General features: G+C 48.0%; 1 protein-coding gene across 1 annotated transcript; it reads right to left on the bottom strand.

Annotated features, from left to right (window-relative positions):
• Positions 1-9,568: 9,568 nt before the first annotated feature.
• Positions 9,569-19,316, bottom strand: LOC138803507 (proprotein convertase subtilisin/kexin type 9-like). The gene is made up of 9 exons (XM_069987617.1): positions 19,158-19,316; positions 18,812-18,956; positions 16,317-16,513; positions 15,497-15,680; positions 14,983-15,156; positions 14,576-14,724; positions 13,547-13,715; positions 11,852-12,036; positions 9,569-9,760 (listed from the first exon to the last, which is right to left on the bottom strand). Exons 1-9 carry the CDS (start codon positions 19,314-19,316, stop codon positions 9,569-9,571), a joined length of 1,554 nt encoding a protein of 517 aa, XP_069843718.1.
• Positions 19,317-19,878: the final 562 nt, after the last annotated feature.

The raw sequence follows: 19,878 nt of genomic DNA, 5'->3' as shown, positions 1-19,878 counted from the left end.
ATGGAGCGGCACAGGGTCTCAGACTCGTAAGCAGACCCTGACTCTAAGCTGACGCTCAGGCAAACATTACCATTTTCCGTGTACACGTGGGCCATCCTGGTGGTCACTCCTCAGTTATTGTGGGCTCCTGACCTGCCAGGCTCCCCATGATGCCAGGAGGCATGGTGGGGAGACCTCGCCTCAGGGAATACAACTGGCCTGTTTTCATTCCCTTTTAAGAGACATAGATTTAATTGATTAGTTGTGGACATATAGAACACAGATAAGGGACTTGGTGTAGAAAATCTCTCCCTTCATTTTCACTATAATAACCTTAATTTCTTGTTCTTTGCCTCAGGGATCAGAATTTCCCATGATGACTTATGAATTAAGAAATGGCCTTGATGATGTTGACCCTTAGAAGTCTGTGCCTAGATCCTCATAACACTGGGTGCTTAGCACCTCAAGAAACCAGAACCTCATCCTCAAAGCCCTTAGAGGAGTCTGGACAGCTGAGAAAGTGTGACTCTGGAGGGCCATGTGCTCTGAAGGAAAGCTTTCTTTGGCCCCTAGAGGGTGGGAAGATGTTGGCAGACAAACTCCAGCAAGTGGATCCGACTCCCGCATGTGGATTGACACTTGTGTGGAGACCAAGGAAACAGAGCTGCTGCCAAGCTCGTGTCCCATGAGCACACAAGAGAGGGGTAAGCGGTGGCTTTGTCTTCATTGCCACAAGAGAAACTCCTTTGCTTTTATATTTTATGGGAGAAAGACGAACTGCCTTTTGGTGTGTGGGAAAAATTTTAATGTTCCAGTAATATTGAGTAGGAATATCCCATTTAAAATGATATAAAGATATGAGGAAAAAAATCCTTTTCACTGTAAAGTAGTGGCTGAAGAATTGTGTTTGCATGGACCTTTGTATTTAATATGTTTCTCTCTCTCCATATACGTTGCCCATGGGTGTGGTTGAGATCTGGGCTTAGGCTTGAACCTTGAGGAAAAGCTATCAGGATCAAAATTGGAATGTTTACTTTACTCTTGAAGGTATTTTCTGTAAACCCCATCCCAGAAAACCACACAGACACACCTACGATCAGGAGAACCAGTTTATTGCCAGCTGATGCTGACAAGGCCCCCTCTCCCATGGGAGAGCAGAAAATGGAGCCTGTCCTTTGTTCAGGGCCAAATTTATAGTCAGGAGTTAGGGGTTGGAAGTCCTCTGCATGAGCTAAAGATGAATGCTCTGAATTCTAAAGATGGCACAAAGTTGGGGTGGGGCAAGGTAACTGTAACAGTTACAGTTAGATGACAAGAAATATAATAGACCTCTCTATAATAACCATAACTATCAATGGACTCAATCCACCAATCAAAAGAAAAAGAACAGTGGTGCTGTAGCTCAAATGGTAGAGTGCTAGCCTTGAGCTAAAGTGCTGAGGGACAAAGCCCAGGCCCAGAGTTCAAGCCCCATGACTGACAAAAAAAAAGAAAAAAGAAAACAAGAACTGCAGATTGGATCAGAAAACAAGATCCATCAATTTGCTGTCTTCAAGGGACCTACCTAACAACCAAAGATAAAAACAAACTCCAAGTGAAGGGATGGAGGAAGATCTACCGTGCAAATGCCCCCAGCAAGAAGGCAGGAGCTGCCATTATGATATCTGATAAAATAAACTTTACACTTAAATCACTAGGAAAAGACAAAGAAGGTCACTATATAATACAGGGAACAATCCAAGAAGAGCACATCACCATTGTCAATCTATACACCCCAAACAGTGGTGCAACCAAATATGGTAAGCAAATACTCTCCAATTTACAGGAAATGATGGATCCAAATACAATAATACTAGTAGACTTAAATACTCCACTCTCACCAAAGGACAGGACCACCAACCAAAGAACGGGCAAATAATTCTCTGAATTAAATAAACTCATATCTCAAACAGACTTAACTGACATATACCGAGTTTTCTGCCCAACAATAACTCAGTACACATTCTTCTCAGCAGCCCATGGAACTTTTTCTAAAATAGATCATATCTTAGTTCATACAAAGAATTTCAGCAAATACAAGAAGGTCAACATAATCCCCTGTATTTTATCTGACCATAGTGGAATCAAACTACCTCTCAATAACCAGGCATTCAGTAGAAAAATCTCAAACACATGGAAATTAAATAGCACACTGCTGAGCAACACATGGGTCCCAGAAGAAATTAAAAAGTTCCTACAATTCAATGCAAAGGAAGACACATCACAAAGAAACCTATGGGACACAGCGAAAGCAGTCCTGAGGGGCAAGTTTATTGCTCTGTGTGCACATCAAGAAAACAGAGACAGACCAAATAAACAATTTCATGATGCAACTAAAACTGCTACAGACACAAGAAAAACTTAAACCTAAGGTCACTAGACGAGCAAGATAACCAAAATAAGAGCTGAAATTAATGAGACAGAGACTAAGAAAAGTGTTAATAAGATTAATAAAACAAAAACCCGGTTTTTTAAAAGAAAAACAAGAAAATTGATGGACCACTGGCAAGATTAACTAAAAAAAGAAGAGACCCAAATCAATAAGATCAAAGATGTCACAGGAAAAATTACAACAAACATCCAAGACATCCAAACAATAATAAAGAAATATTTCCAGACTCTATACTCACAAAGGAAGGAAAACCTAGCAGAAATGGATGAATTCATAGAGAAATACAAATTGCTCAAACTGAACCAAGAAGAAATAAATCAATTAAATACGCCAATAACCTACAACGAGATAGAGGAAGCAATCAGAAATCTTCCAACAAGGAAAAGCCAAGGACCAGATGGATTCACTACGGAATTCTACTAGACCTTTAAAGAGGAGCTAATACTCATAATCCTCAAGCTCTTCAGAGAAATAGAAGCAGAGGGAATAATCCCGAACTCATACTATGAAGCCAATATCACACTCATTCCCAAACCAGGCAAAGACCAAACAAAAAATAGAATTACAGACCAATCTCTTTGGTGAACATTTTCAAAGCTCCAAAATAAAATTCTAGCCAACAGAATCCAGAAACATACCAAAAAAATCATACATTATGACCAAGTAGGCTTCATCCCAGAGATGCAGGGATGGTTTAACATACATAAGTCAATAAACATAATCCATCACATCAACAGATCCAAGGTCAAGAACTACATGATTATCTCCATTGACACGCAAAAGGCTTTTGATAAAATTCAACATTCATTCGTGTTAAAAGCTCTGAAAAAAATTGGAATAGAAGAAACATTCCTTAAAACAATAAAAGCTTTATATGACAGACCAACAGCCAATATCATACTTAATGGGGAAAACTACAACCAGTTCCCCTAAAAACAGGAACAAGGCAAGGATGCCCACTCCCTCCACTCTGATTCAATATAGTTCTGGAGTCCTTAGCCAGAACAATAAGGCAGGAAAAAGACATTAAAGGGATCTGCATAGGAGAGGAAGAATTAAACTATCTCTTTTTGCAGATGACATGATTTTATACCTTAACGATCCCAAAGGCTCCATCCCCAAACTCTTAGAGCTTATAAACCACTTTGGCAAAGTAGCAGGATACAAAACTAACTCACAAAAATCAGGTGCCTTTCTGTGCACCAACAATGTATAAGTAGAAAGGGAAATCAAGGAAACAACCCCATGCACAATAAACTCAAAACACAAAAAAGAAAGTGTCTAAGAATTAACCTAACCAAAGATGTAAAGGATCTATTTCATGAAAAGTATAAAAGCCCAAATAAAGGAATCATAGAGGATACCAGGAAATGAAAAGATCTCCCATGTTCCTGGATAGGCAGAATTAACATAGTGAAAATGCCATACTGCCAAAATTGATATACAGGTTCAATGCAATCACCATTAAAATCCCAATGACATACTTTACTGAAATAGAGAAAACAGTCCAAAAGGTCATATGGAACAACAAAAGACCTAGAATAGCCAAAGCAATTCTAGGCAACAGAAACAATGAAGGAGAGATCACGATACCGGATTTCAAGCTCTACTACAGAGCCATAATAATAAAGACAGCTTGGTACTGGTACAAAAAGAGACCCGAAGACCAATGGAACAGACTAGAGGACCCAGAAATAAAGCCGCATATGTACAGTCAGTTGATATTTGACAAATGAGCCAAAGACATACAGTGGAAGAATCATAACCTCTTCAATTACTGGTGCTGGGAAAACTCCGTGGCCACATGCAGAAAAATGAAATTGGACCCTAGCCTATTACCATGCACTAACACAAACTCAAAATGTATTAAAGACCTTAACATCAAACCTGATACTCTGAAACTACTGCAGGACAGAGTAGGAGAGACACTTGAACTTAAAGGAACAGGCAGAAACTTCCTGAACAGACTCCTAGGGTCACAACAGATAGGAGAGAGACTGGACAAATGGGACTACCTTAAAATAAAGTTTCTGCACAGATAAAGAAATAACAACCAAACTAGAAAAACAGCCAACTCATTTGGAAAAAATATTTACCAGCAAAATATCAGACAAGGGTCTAATATCCGTTATATACAGGGAACTCAAGAAACTAACCCCTCACAAATCTAACAAACCAATCATGAAATGGGCAAGGGAACTAAAGAGAGACTTCTCAGAAGAAGAGCTAAAAATGGCAAAAAACAACAGGAACCAGGATACAAAGACACATGCACCTCCATGTTTATTGCAGCACTGTTCACAATAGCCAAGATTTAGAAACATCCCAGATGCCCACTACTAATGAGTGGATCCAAAAATTGTGGTACCTATGTACAATGGAATATTACATAGACATTAGAAAGGACAAAATAATGGCATTTGCAGGGAAATGGATGGAACTAGAACAGATTATTTTGAGCGAAATAATCCAAGAACAAAGAGACAAATGGCACATGGTCTTCCTGATATGTGGCTGATAAAGCCAAAATACAAGAAGATATGGCAAAGTAACAGGACTCAAGAAACAAAGGACAGCCACCCATTTTGTCATAGCTTTGCTAAATGGCTCCATGTTCTAGACCATATAGATGGTAGATATAAGCATGCAACAGAGGGAAACCAGGAGGAGGAATAGAATAATTAGGAACAGCCTACACTAAGCTAAAGGAAAGAAATGTAAACATCCCCTGAAAAAATAACTTGTATTGTCAACCTTCAGAGAAGTCACAAACTGTATAGACCATGATCATGACAATTTGCCTTGTGAAAGTTAAAATGTGTTTGTGACTCTAAGTATCACTATTCCACAACACTGTGAAATATGTGACATTTATGTAATCCCCTCATCTCAATTAAAGAAAAAAAGTGAGAGAAGGCATGGGTGAAGAAAAATGGGTGACAATGTTGTCCGACACTTTGTACTCATATACTGTTTTGTAGAATGGGAACTTCTTTGTAAAACTACTTAAAGATCATTTTAAAAAGTTACACTTAGGTAGCATTCTCCTGATGCAGCTGGTTCAGAGGCCCAGGGCGGTAGGGTAGGAGTGAACACAGAATTTTCTTGTGTTGTGTACCTTTAGTGTGTTGAATGGCTCAGTTTCAGTCCTCTTTCAGCTTTAGATGCATGCTCTGTCATATTTCCCACTCACTGTGTGCAGAGCTTGGGAGCCTTGGGAAGTGCCAGATTACTACTGTCAGCCAGAGTTGCCAAGGCAAAGAGACCCAACCAGCCCCAAAGTGCTTTTCTGGTTTTTTTACATCTGTGGGGTCACAGGACAGAGGGGAAAACTTCCCTGCTGTGCACTTAGAATAGCCCTTAGAATAGGAGACAGTGGGTCCCCTGCAAAATTCCATTGTGGTCCATGGGCTCTAGTTTAATTGTGTAAGCCCACACCCAGGAGATGGAAGACTAGCATTAAAGAGAACTATACCTCCAAAGCACACAGATGAGTGAAGGATTTGGTGTGGTTCCAATGTTCTTATATTTTTGAATGTGACATTCTAAAGTTGATTTTGAATTCCTGAAGGCTCCATGCTCTCTACTATATCCCTCCGATCCCCACCACTTCTCTGCACACTCATTTTTGCTGAAAGATTGTGTGAGACCATGCATTGAAATGCTGGTGATGGTATGTGTTGGGATATAGTTGCCAGCAACTGCACTCAGGAGCCCAAATTCAGGAGTGAAATGGCCACTTCTAGTCCCTTATTTCCTATGGAAATCATGATGCCCTCCACCCTGTACCTGCCGTCTATCCGCTTGGGAAGCTACATCAGGATCCCTGTCCACTTTACGCTTTGATTCATTGTTATGTTGTTGCTGCAATCAGTCAACAAACCTGCTGAGGTCTGTTTTTAATGTCTTACCACAAAGTGACAATTGTGACAGGCTTGTCTTGGAAGAGTTGTCATTTTTACTGGCAATTTTTTGGATGACGTTTTTATAATCTTTCACAAAGTCTGCAAATCAAGCAGGAATTGGTCAACATACTCAAGAAGCGCCCTGAGTCCAGGCTGTTCGTGGGACCTGCATGTACCCTGGGACAGATGAGCAAGCACCCTGTGAGCAGCTTGCCCACAGCTCTCCTGACAGACTGGTGTGGCCACTGACAAAAGTTGAAAGACCTACAGCACGAGCCATCAGGCACATGTGGCTCACCTTTCCCTCCCTGCTGACATGGAGGCCTGTGCAGACCTCTGAGCTTCTGAACCAGCAGACTGGAATTTCCCTCTGCTACCTCTGTTTATAAAAGTCCAAAAGAAAGTCGTAAACTAAGGAGGAATCTTAATTCTAAGCTTGGTTCATGTGAACAAGAGAGCTTAGCTTGTAAGAGCATAAAATAAAATTTCCAAACATGAGTGAGTTTCACAGATATTTTTTTCCAAATACCACAATAGGTGCATGTGGGGAGCCAGATCACAAGGGTCTGAGGCACGGCCCTAGGTGGCGCTATGCTCCCTTCCCACACTCTGCTCTGGCTGGTGGTCAGGGCCACTCTGCAGTAAGGATCTGTGGGTGTCCTGGTCCCTCTGAGATCTTTCCTCTACCCGGGACTCCTTTGTAAAGGTCAAGCAAAGATGCCAAACTCAGGCTAATCGTCTATAGACATCCTCCTGAAACGTTGGCTCTCCCAAGGAGTTCACTACCCAGTAAAAATCGTGTCTCCCCCATGGCCTGCTCCTATAAAGTCTTCCTTCTGTTCTCATTCCTTGTGTCCTGGGTTGCTCACATGAGTCTCTCTGTAGTGTTATTCGAAATCTTTCTTTCCCTGCAGGCCAGGCCCTTCCTCCTGACTCATGATGGCCAAGTCTCTGTAGGAAGCTATTTAGACACAGGTATCAAGCCACCTGGCTTGGGGTCAGTCCTGGGTCTCCAAGAACAAGCAAGCACAGCTGACAGTGGAACTGGAAGTAGAGATCTCACATTGGAGCCATGATTACCCCTAGACTATTGAGCACTTCCCACCTGTGGCTCTGAATTTTCAGAAGAGAGGTTGAGAGGAGTTTTGCACCATCATTTATACATTGATTGATTAGAGGTAGACATTGTCTAAAAACAGTGACACTTGCCAACACTCGCTAGAGACAGGAGTTCCTACGCTGAATGGGATAACTATATCTTGTAAAATGGATAAAGATACCATGTGCTCCATGAATTCTATAAGGAGGCCTAGCAGAAGGGTTCTTCCAAACTACATAATACCCATTGCCCAATAATAACTCAATGCCAGCTGAAATGAGTAGAATGAGTTCTGTAAGGCGTCCCTTACACAGCAGTAGATAATTGTAGGGATTGTATTTCCCCAGCCTCTCCCAAACTCTTCTCACCTGGAGTCTCCCAAAAGCCAGAAACTTTCCTTTCCTCTAACTGGAAAGCTCTTAACTCATATGGCTCTAGATCTGGGGCAGAAACCTGCCTGAGAGTGCCACCTACTGCCAGAAGAGGTCACTGCAGGCTAAAATAGAAGACATCCAGGAAGTTAGGTTTATCACGATTAGTCCTTGTTCTTCTCTGGGATCTTGTGGACCTGGAGATACCATCCCACCATTGGCAGGGGACTTGTGCTGCAGTGTGGCACCAAGAGTAACTTCATGCCAGCATGATGGTTGGAAAGCTAGTCACATGCCAAGCTTGGTTCAAGTCAAGAACCATAATCATGCAGGTACCCTGACTCAGAAGCATCTGCAGGTTTGTGAGCAGCAGTGCCATGACCATTCCCTGTGCTAGGCCCAGTGCTCTTGATGGGGCCTGGAATGGGAAAAGGGTTGGGAACTTGGGCTAGGAAGAGGCACCACAATTGTGTGTAGGTCTTGAAGTGGCTACATATCGACATTCACTGTGCTCCTGTAAGATGAGCACCAGAGGGAGTTCCTGGTCTCCCTGCCAGTCCCAGGGGAGCCAAGCACTCTCCTTGTCACTCAAATACAACTAAAAATAAAAATGGTTAACAAACCTAGAGTAAATTTCAAGTCACAAAAGCAAAACAGGTCAGAAAATTGATTTGCTATAAAAGGGCAACAGAAAACAGGGTGCCAATGGCTCATGCTTCTAATCCTAGCTACTCAAGAGGCTGAGATCTGAGGATCTCAGTTCCAGCCTAGGCAGAAAGGTCTGTGACACTCATATCTTTACTCAACTAGCTGGAACTAGAGCTGTGGCTCAAGGGGTAGAGTACGAGCCTTGAGTAAAAAAAAAGGCTCAGGAACAGTGCTCAAGCCCTGAGTTCAAGCCCCAGAACTGACACACAAAGCCAACAAAACCCAAAGAATAGACAAGTGTTGGTACATTCTGATATTTATTCACATGTGGGCAGCTGATCCTTATACATGCCACCTGCACCCTAACATATTCCCCCCGACCCCAGGAATGAGACCACCACAGGAGAAGGCCCATGCCCCCAGGGACAAGCCCGAGAGTAAGTAGGCTCTGGCTGCCTTCACACCTTGCTCCCTGCAGAAATAAGGTGCCCAACCTGCCACCTCCCTTTATATCACCTCACTTCCCACTGTATGCCTGGCAGGCCCTCCCCACTCTGGCCCTGTATCTTGCTCCATAAAGCATGGGTAACCAGTGCCTATAGTGTAGGGCAGAACAGGGATCAGGAGAAGTAGTGATGGGGATATGATCTGTCAGCCTCTACTGCAAGTGCTCCCAGTCGTTGATATAGCTGGAGGTGGAGTAGAGCAAGGAGAAACTGAGGCATGGCCCTATGGTCACCTGAGACACGCTTGTCCTAGCTGGTGTGGCTCTCTCAATCAGTAATTCCTAAGGAGTTTCTACAAAGTGAGAAGACCAGGAGGGGTCCCCAGCACCAGTCACCCTCATTTATTCCTGCTAACACTGGCTCCTCTCAATCCAAGTGCCTCCTGCAGACCCGTGTCAACTCCTGGAGGCAAATGCACATGAAAGGTGACTTTGCTGATAAGTCTGCCAGGAACCACGCTTGCTGTCAAACCACCCTTCCTTGCTCCTAATGGGGGCCCTTTCTGTAACTCTGGCAGAGAAGGGCACTCAGGTGAGAACAAGTTCTCTCAGGGCAAGAGTCTCCACCCCAATCCTGCCCTGGTCAGCACCACCCGGCAGGTTGAGGTCTTTCCATCCACTCTATGCTTGTCATGAAGGCTGGATGCGGCAGCAGATGGCGATGACTATTACAAACTCCTTACTGGTCCTTCCTGTTTCATCAGGATCCTGGTGCTTCGCCACACACGTGTTGTTGACAGGGAAAGCTCCCAGGGTAACTGAGTTCTCAGGATGGGCACTGCAGCTGGTGAGGGTCCAGCCTGCGTCACAGCTCACGGTGACCTGCCAGAGTCCAGGGAAGACAAGTAAGGCCAGGTCCAGCATGCATGGTCAGGTCTCTAAGCCACCTGCTACACTGTCCCTCCCAGCAACCCTCAGTGGGGACCAAACTGTGAACACCTGGCTTGGTTCTGCCGCTCACACTCCAAAGGGACTGTGTTCAACGCTGCCCAGCACTCGCTCAGGGTGCTTCAGCCCCAGCCTACCAGGACACTGGGGTTCAGACAGACATCTTAACAAACCAAAGCCCCTCCCACTTCCCACTTCCCTACAAGCCACCCCTCCCACAGCCTTCCCCACCCAGTGATGGCAACTCCATCCCCCAAGCAGCTCCACAAGACCTTGCAACAGCCCTCCACTCCTCCTTGCAGCTCATCCCAGACCAGAGCCACCACCCTCAGGTCCCAAACTCCTCCTGCCATGGCCTCTAGAGGCTAGCTCTCAGACTCCAAGAGTCCAAGTGTGACCTGCCCTCCCTTCACAGATCTTCCTTCTCCTCCAACCTTCCATGGTTGCTCAGCCATTCCAGCCCTGAACAACTCCCACTCGGTGTGTTAAGTGCACAGGTGTTAATGTGTGTGTGTGTGTGTGTGTGTGTGTGTGTGTGTGTGTAAGAGAGAGAGAGAGAGAGAGAGAGAGAGAGAGAGAGAGAGAGAGAGAGAGAGAGAGAGAGAGAGAGAGAGAGAGAGAGACAGTGCGAGGGAGCGAAAGAAAGAGAAAGAGACAAAGACAGAGAGACACAGAGAGAGACAGAGAGAGAGCACCAATCCTGGGGTTAGAAATCTAGACTTAAGCCACAGCTCCACTTCTGGCTTCTTGAGGCTGTTAATTGGAGGTAAGAGTTTCTTAGACTTTCCTGCCTTGGCAGGCTTTGAAACCCAATCCTCAGATCTCAGCTCCCTGAGTAGCTCGACATACAGGTATGAGTACAGACTACTGGGTTGCTTTTTTTTTAAGGTAATGCTGGGGTATGAATTCATGAATGCTAAGCAGGCTCTTTAGCACTTGAGTCACAACTCTGGCCCTTTCTTCTATAGTTCTTTGCATTCCTCCTATTTATGCTACTTACAGAGAGGGAGAGAAAGACAGAGAGACAGAGAGACAGAGAGACAGAGACAGAGCAACAGAGAGACAGAGAGACAGGGACAGAGAGAGAGAGTGAGACAGAGAGAGAGAGAGAGAGAGAGAGAGAGAGAGAGAGAGAGAGAGAGAGAGAGAGAGAGAAAGCGCAAGCTGCTAGTCCAGTTGTACCAGCATATCCAGCTTAATTGTTTTGCTATTATTTCTTTACATTTTGTCCAGGTGGGTCTCAAACTGAGATCCTACTTCTTCCTTAAAAGTAGCAGGTATAACAAGCACAGCATTACATTACTTTTTTGAGACTCAGTAATGCATTTCTTGTTTCTTTGTCTCTCTGTCTCTCTCTGTCTTTCTGTTTCCCTCTGTCTCTGTCTCTCTGTCTCTCTGTCTCTCTCTGTCTCTGTCCCTCCCTCTCTCTCTTTCTCTGTCTCTGTCTGTGTGTCTGTGTGTCTGTGTGTCTGTGTGTCTGTGTGTCTGTGTGTCTGTGTCTGTGTCTCTCTGTCTCTCTGTCTCTCTCTCTCTCTCTCTCTCTCTCTCTCTCTCTCTCTCTCTCTCTCTCTCTCTCTCTCTCTCTCTCTCTCTCTCTCTCTCTCTCTCTCTCTCTCTGCCAATCCTGGGGCTTGAATTTAGGGCCTGGGCACTGTCCTTGAGCTTCTTTTGCTCAAGACTCTACCACTTGAGCCATAGCACCCCTTTTGGCTTTTTCTGTTTACTTTTAACTGAGAAAATTGAAACCAGAGCTTCGTGTGTGCGAGGCAAGCACTCTACCACTGAGCCACATTCTCAGCCCAGCACTGCATTTCTTTATACCCTGTTCATGTGTGCTATCCTTAAAGTGGGACAGGGAACCTGGAGAGCAACCTTACCAATCTGGACAGAAACAAAATCAAGCCACAACACTCACATACACATACACACAGCACAGGTGCATAGATCCTCCACTGTGCACTGACCACCCCAAGAGGATACAGCCCAGCCATCTCCACCCCACCTCCCACAACCTTAACCCTTCACCTTCTCCAAGGGGCTTAAAGGCCTGTACTTCTTCGTTGTACACTGCAGGCCCGGAGCATGGCAGCAGGAGGCATGGACACTGGCCTCCTTGTGTCCCGTGCACCGTCTGGGAAGATTAGTACCTCTCTTAGGTGTGGTATGTGGGAAGACACCAAGATTCTCCACCTCCCAATGGGAGCTGCAGCCTGGAACAGAAGAGGGCCAGCTCACACCCTGGGATGCCGTGGACCCTTCCCCTCCATCACGTACTTTATTTTTAGGATCCAAACCCAGGGAAACCCAGGAGCAGCTCTGAGTAGAAGAGACATTGCCTGAGCAGCAGGACTTTTGGCTTAGCTCTGACTTGTAGGAACTTGGGAGAGCAGCTCAACTGCTCTGAGCCATAGTTTCCTGGGAATGACATGGTCTCCTCTCCACCAAAGAAGGGGAGCCCTGGGACAGGATCCCCAGGCCAGAAATGTTCAGCTACATCTCACCAAAACCCCCTCCCACCTCAGGTCCCTTCCCCATCCATCACCAGCTAGAAGATCAGCCTGAGCTTGGATCTGTGGGCTTGGAAATCAGGGGCACCTGGCTGTAAAATTGTGAATGGCTTGCTGGAATTCATCAAGGCTCAGTTTTCCTATTTGCGAAAACAGTCAGAGCAATACCATCGACTCACAGAGTTCCTGCTTAGCTGAAGCAGAACATGCCTGGGAAGTCCCCGGACTGCCCATGCAGGACCCGGGCTCTGCCCACATTAGGGTTATGGTAGCCAGGACCAGAGCCCCTCTCCCGGCTGTGTGGCTTTAAGAAATGAATTCAGCCACTTTACCTGCAAATGGAACTTGGCATGGCCTACGCAGTGAGTGCCTGTGGTTCTGCAGCTTTGCCAAAGGCCAGGCTTCCTGCCAGGCCAGCAGCCACATGGAGCTCTTGTCCTGGACAAGGCTCTAGACACTGGGTTCATCTGATTGCTGAGAATTCTAATCCAGCCAGCTTTTAACCTCACCTGACCCTTACTATTCCAGAGCCTTTAGTCTCCCCTGTGCTTAGCTGTCCAAGATCAGCTCCTGACTTAGTGATTCAAGATAATTCCTAGAGCCCCTTAAGCCCCACCTGGTACCAAGCACCTTCGGAGCATGGCTGTAGCCCAAGATCCACAGTGCCTAGCTCCTCAGTGCAGCCCTCACCCATGACTTCCAGACACTTTCCTGGGCAAGTTTTGACAGAAGGTCCTTAGCACAAAGAAAGGACTTCAGAGTGATGGCCGATAACCGTGGTCACCAGAAAGCATACTGTCCCAGGATTAGAGCTGAGCATTCACGATGAGGACACTAGGGCTCAGGGCTGAGAAGGAACTTGCCAGCTACTGAGTGGCAGTTGGAATCAACCTGAGCTGTGCCCCACTTCTGACAGGCCTGAACTATGGCTCCCCACCACACAGCTGGTAAACAGCTCCCAGTGCCCAAGCCGGAGCCCATCTGCCATCCCTCTCATCGCTGCCACTGAGGCAGGGGAGGAAGAGAGAGGTAAACAGAGAGAGAGGTGAACCTACCCAAGGCCACATGGCATGTAAGTTGCACATCTGGCTTAGCTATGACTCCTGAGGCTCCTAAATCTGCTGCTCACACTCATGGGGACCAAGTGTGGGACAAGGCTCCTGACCAGCAGGAGGTAGTGCCTCTGACTCATCCTGGAATGACCTGCCCCTACCTGTGAGAACTTGGTCAGGATCCGGGCAGTGGGTGTAGGTCTTCAGCCCCACCAAGGCTGGAGCAGCTGTGTGGACACTGCAGTTGGCTCGCGGGAGCAGGCAGCATCTGGCCACCGCAGAAACCTGACTATCTCCAAATGCCAGGCAAACGCGTCTGTTTCCTAGGATCTGAGAGTCCAAGAGAGGAATGGGAACTTGTGAAGAGGTTTGGGGACTGGGGAATCTGGTCTGAGAGGGACCCAGTCTGCAAGTTCTGGTTCCTGAGTCCTCAGCACTGGTTGAGCCCAGGCAGGCTCTGGTGCCATGTGCAGCTCAGATGAATCTTCCCAACACTGACAATGGCTTCCAAGTGGAGACAAGGTGATCTGAGACAGCAGCACAGGGCCTGTGGGCTCCCTGACGCACCAGGCCTCGCCTGAGAAACCTCCCTAACATTGACTTCTGCACAGAAATGTTCACCCACCTCGCATTCATGGCCCCCTACCCTTCCCAGGGCCACCTAGGGTCTGGAAACTCCATCAGCTACTTCTGCACCTTTGAAATTCTCAGCTCACAGAGCCTCTGTCATCCCAACCTGAGGGTCCTGGTTGTGGATGTTCTTGGTTGGCAAGGAGAAGGAAGGGGTGTGTCAGTACTGGGACTTGAACTCAGGGCCTAGGTGCTGTCCCTCAGCTTTATTATTCAAACCTGGCATTCTACCAGCAGAGCTGAAACTCCCCTTCACGCTTAATTGGAAATAAGAACCACATGACATTTCCTGACTGGGCTGGTTTTTGAACCACGATCCTCAGAGCTAAGCCTCCTCAGACATTACAACAAAAGGCATGAGACAAAAACACCCAGGACAGAGATGGCTTTAGGCAAGGCAGAGAGCCGAAGCCAACGCTGTCCTTTCCCTCCTGTGCCCATGAGGGTGCTGTCTGTCCTGAATCCCCCAGGAGCATCTGGCCCTGCCCAGGCCTTTGAAGTCGAGACAGGGATTGGAATCCAGAGGACAGAGGACTGGGCACAGAGAGTGTGCAGCTCACCCCCACACGCTCGCCCTGCCGCTTCCCACTTTGGGCGAAGCTGGAGCAGCCCAGCAGCTCCTCCTCAGGGTCACAGTGAGCCTCAGCAGCATGTGTCAGCCTGAGGCCCCTGGGTTCTGACCACACAGTCCTGCAGAACATCTGTTCACCTGCAACAAGAACAGGATAAGGAAGCTCTTGGGGAGCACCAGGAGACGGCAGAAAAAGGTTCAACCCGAGGTGAGGGAGAGAAACTAAGACACCACATGAAACTTTGAGGTAAAACTATAGAGTTACAACAATGCCCTGGAGCCTGGAGTCCTATCTGAGGAGGACAGTCCTTCTGTCAACCAGGTTGGGGACTGTCACCATCTCATTGGCCTCTCATAGCCCAGGTTGGCCTCTGCCTACCCACCTGCCCTGCTCACCTGTTTCCTGGGTGCTTGGGGGCAGTGCAGCCACCAGGTTGGGGGTGTTGACTCGCTGTTCTACAGGGAACCAGGTGTCATCGATAGCATTGCTGATAGCGTAGTGGAGCAGCCTCTGCCTCAGCTCAGCCACAGTGAGGTTTGGCTGGGCAGTGAGCATCAGGGCTGCAATGCCTGATGGAGGAGGGAGAGGTCAGACAAGGTGATGGCCTGGCCTTCCGTCCTAGCTGGGAACTCCTTTTAGGACACAAATGCACACACATGCACACATCATGTGATCTTCCCAAAATGAAGCCACCTGAAATCCCTTGCTTAGTGAAAGATTGTCCTTGGAACTGGCCATTGTGTTCACCAGGTGAACTCCTGTTTAACCTCCAAACCCCAGCGATGCAAAGCGCACCATCACCATCAGGTCTGCCCATTGGGTCCTCCTGCGCAGAGCCTGGCATATAGGGGATCTGGCCAAAGGGGCCACTGGAATCCTGGTGGCCAGGACAGTAGTGTAATGACTCACCAGCCACATGGGCAGCGGCCTGTGCGGTCCCACTCTTTCTTACATAACAAATGGTACAGTCTTTGTCAGCACTGACAATGCTTTTCCCAGGAGCAAAGATGTCCACACAGGATCCATAGTTGGTCCCCAGAGGTCCCTGGGTGAAAGGCTGGTCCAGGAAATTGACAGCTCCAACAGTGATGACCTGGAATGTGGCAAAGAGCTGAGGAAAAGGCTTCAGGGGCAGACTGATTGACTCCTATACTACCTGTTTAAGCCCCTTGCACATGTCCCCTTCTGAGGAAAATCTGGCTCATGAGCACAGCTGATTCCATGTCCAGTTCCGGGACTTCCACAGGATATAGACAGTGCTCCCCATGCTTAATGTACATAATAGGGAGACAAATACTAAACATATAATGTTGTCATCAAGAAGGCAGAGTGCTGTGGGGCAACCCCTAATCAGCCAGGCTGGGTACAGGTGGTTTTAAGTTCAGCATCTCTGTAGGCCTGTTGGGCCAGTCTCAGGGGAAGAGGGAGAGTGAAGCAGCTTCCCCACATTTCAGCACCCAGAAATCGGGGAAGTGGGACAGGTGTCCTCCTCCTGGTACTGCCAGACAAGCCCCACACAAGGCAGGGGCTCTGCAAATGTCAGTCAGGAGGGGAGGCATGGCACAGGTGGAGGATTCCATGCGGGGGGGGGGGGTCGGGGGGGCAGTGTAGGGATGTGGTTTACAGGAAGGGCAGGACTAGCCCCAACCCTTGTCACACTGGGGGTGGAGGCTGGGCCTCTGACAACCTGCAAGGCAGGACATGAGCAGGAAGCCCTGCTGGCACCTACCTCAGGAGACGACGCTGGAGAGTAGGCACAGGCATTGCTCTGAAAGTTGCCCGCAGCAGCCACCAGCACTGCTCCAGCCCTTGCCAGGAGCTTGCAGGCATTGTTGATGCTCTGGCTGTACCCACTCACCAGTGGCAGCAGCACTACCATGCGCTTGGAGGGATTGGAGACCAGCTTTTTCCAAAGAAACTCCAAGCCTGAGCGAACATAGATGACTGAGAACAAGATGACTGCCTGGAGAGGGACACGCTTCCTTCCAACCCCTTCCCTCCAAAAAAGCAGTGATGACCCTATGTTGGGTCAAATGCATCTAAGTGCTAATACACACACACACACACACACACACACACACACACACACACACTCATACACACACACACACACACACACTCACTCATACACACACACACTCCATGGCTAACATTTACATCAATTGCTGTTCATTTTAATGACTTTTGTTAAGGTAGTAAGCCTTGCTCAATCACATGATGGTTCAGAAGAAGGAATTCTGCCTCCATAAACCTACTGATTCAAGACTGCAGTCAGCTGCTGCAGGCATCAGTAGCCTGCCTGGCCTGCCCTGCAGATTGCAGGCTCACCAGCCAAGTAAAAAGACCACTCCTTAAATCACTGCCCCTCTTCCTTTCTTCTTTCTTTCTTTCTTTTTTTTTCCTTCTTTCTTTCTTTTTCTCTCTCTCACACACACACAGAAACACATACATACACACGTGTCCCATGTGTGCACATGGAAGCCATTAATTGCAACTGCAGCTTCAAACCAGCCAATATCAAGGACTTCCCTTGCTCGCCTCTCTAGATGCCTTGTTTAAAGATGCTCACACAACCTGTTCTTACACTTTTCCAGGAAACGGCTATTGAGGTAGAAGCCTGGCATTCTGAGAATGAAGGCAGACTTCACAAACACTCACCACACTCTAGGCCTGGTTCCAGTGTCTCGCAGAGCTCTGGATCCACAGGAACCTGAGCCTGTCCTGGCTGCCTGATGCCAGCTGGCAACCCCATTTGTAAAACAGGCACAGGTATTCTGGCTGTCTCCAGGGTTCCAAGAGCAGCTGATTGCCATGCTAGGAGGATGGGGCTCCCTCTGGCCACACAGCGTGGCCTGCAGACCTGGTTTCTAATCCCCCCTCCACCTTAGAAACCTGCTGAAAACAACCCCATAGGCTTAGCTGCTGCTGTTACATGGTGTAACTGGACATACTCCTCAGCCACTCCTGGAACTGGGCCTCGGTGGCCAAGGGAGGAGTTGGAATCTTACTGCCACATGCCTAGAGGACAGCTGCTGACGAGGGAGGGGGAGTGGGCATGGTAGTGGGGGTGACAAGCGCAGTCACAGCTGTAGTTATTAGACCGCTGCGCTGAGCAAAGCTCTGTGCTCAGTCACACCTCATTTCAGTCACTGTGCACAGAGGAACTGCTGATTGTGGTGGAGGTGACAGCTCCTCTGTGTGAGCCCTGCTCTGGCCGGGTGATGCCATGACTGAAACTCCAAAGAGGGGCTGCTCTTCCCTGTGCCAGGCTCAGCATCAAAGCCTTCCCTCCACTCATCACCTTTGGGAATCAAAGGTCAAGGCCAAGGTCAATCAGAAGAGGCATGAGACAGGCACAGGGGTCACTGTGATGAGCCAGGGACTCTTGATCCCTGCCTGCAATGGAACACAAAGCTGGAGCCTCTGTGAATAAGATTTGGGGCAGTGTGTACCTCTGGACTCCATGCTTTTGAGCATCAACCAGGGGCCTGGGCTCTTGGGGAAGGTGAGTCAGCCTCCACCCAGTATCTTCTCTGTGAGCCAGTATCTTCTCTGTGAGCCAGGTTCTTCTCTGTGAGCCTGGACAAGTTGCCCTCTCTAGATGGCTTCACTAACTGTTAATGGATGTCACCTGCCAGCCCCAGGTGTGGCGTACAGAGCCCTTGGCTCAGCCTTTGGCCACCACAGCTCTGTGCAGAGCTCCCTCCTTGTTCCCTGTCCATGGCCACGACAGGCCTGGCTCTCAGCAGGACCTCTCAGACCCGGGCCCCACCTCTCCTCTCCATGCAGTGGATGAAGAAACCTGGGACAGTCTGGACAATGGGTTGCCGGTTCCTCCACCAAGTCTGCTCAGCCAAGGTGACATATGGAGCCAAACTAGGGAGAAATGAGCCCCACCATGCTTGCTGTCTTCCTTTCTGTCTCCTCAGGCTCTGCCGAGATCTAAGCCCACATGACAAATGACACAGAATTCTGCAAGCACAGAGCACATGGAATGGAGAAGGAGCAAGGAACAGGGGCTCACTTGGGCTGGGTCTCTGCTCCCTTGAGCCCTCAGTCTCTCCACCTGCACTGGCAACCTTGAGGGTTCTGCCGCTCCTCCACTGGTACTCTGTGGCAGAGGCTACCATGCCCTCTTGGGTCTGGAGACATTGCTCCTCCCTGGCTGAAGCCCCTCCCCGCATGGCCAGATGGAAAAACAACAGAATGGGAGCTGCCACTCACCCATGACGATGCCGCTGACGGTGCCCTTCCCTTGGCAGTTGAGCACACGCAGGCTGTGTATATTGATGTCCTTGGCCACGCCAACATTCTGGCCGCTGACCAGGGCTGCCAGGTGGGTGCCATGACTTTCACAATTGTCCTCCTGCTCCACCAACACAAGGACCAGATGAGAAAGCCATCTACCCCATGATTTCCCAACAGACCCTGGATCAACCTCAATGCCCGTCCTCCCTTGCCAAAGCTGAGGATTGGGGATGGACGGTGATGGCTGGGGAGGGTGGCAATGGTGCTCCAGGTCTGGTGGTCCTCATCTTCCTCTGGGATGGGCTGGGGAAGGATGGCTCACCTGTGTCCAGGGCGCACTGGTGCTCTGCCACTCCTCCTCAGGCACTCTCTCAAAGTTAGAGATGTTGATCCTGCCCTTAATTTCCATGTGATTAGGCTGGATGCCAGTGCCCAAGAGATACACCTCCACGGGGTTGTCCCTCTCTTCCCACAGTGACATTTGTGCGAGATGAGGAAAAGGAGAACCGGAAGGATGATGTTATAGGTGGTTATGTGTATCAATGATGGCATGCTCTGCTTACCAATTATGCACACTGTTTCAAGGACTGTACATGAACTTAATCTTCGAAAAGTCCTCCCACTACCTCCTATTGGGAATATTTTACTGACCAGGCCAGTGAGACAAGAGATGTACAAGCCGTTATGTTGAAAACAAACTTTACAACTTTGATGAGGTGGGGATGATTGGGTAGAGGACCGGATGGGGAAGTATGGGAAGGGATGGGGAGGGGAAACAAAGGAGGAGGCTATAATGCTTGATAAGAAATGTACTCATTATCTTGCCCATGTAACTATAACCCCTCTCTACAGTATTTTCACAATAAAAATAAGAGATAGGAAACTGTCCAAAACCATGTAGGTGGCCAATTTGAGAGAATCAGGAAACTCCCCAATAGCATGCTGCCTGGGTCTTGTTATCAACTCAAATGGCCCAGCTCCACCTTGAGCTCTGTCATTGGCTGGGAGCAGCCAGGAGGCAGAGCCTCAGTGACCTGCTCTTA

The sequence above is a fragment of the Dipodomys merriami genome, unplaced genomic scaffold (genome assembly GCF_024711535.1).
Source record: "Dipodomys merriami isolate MVZ:Mamm:240054 unplaced genomic scaffold, mDipMer1.0.p SCAF_34, whole genome shotgun sequence".
In the NCBI taxonomy this organism is placed as follows: Eukaryota; Metazoa; Chordata; class Mammalia; order Rodentia; family Heteromyidae; genus Dipodomys; species Dipodomys merriami.
Note: the sequence above shows the minus strand (reverse complement) of the source record. Positions and strands in the feature narration are given on the sequence as shown.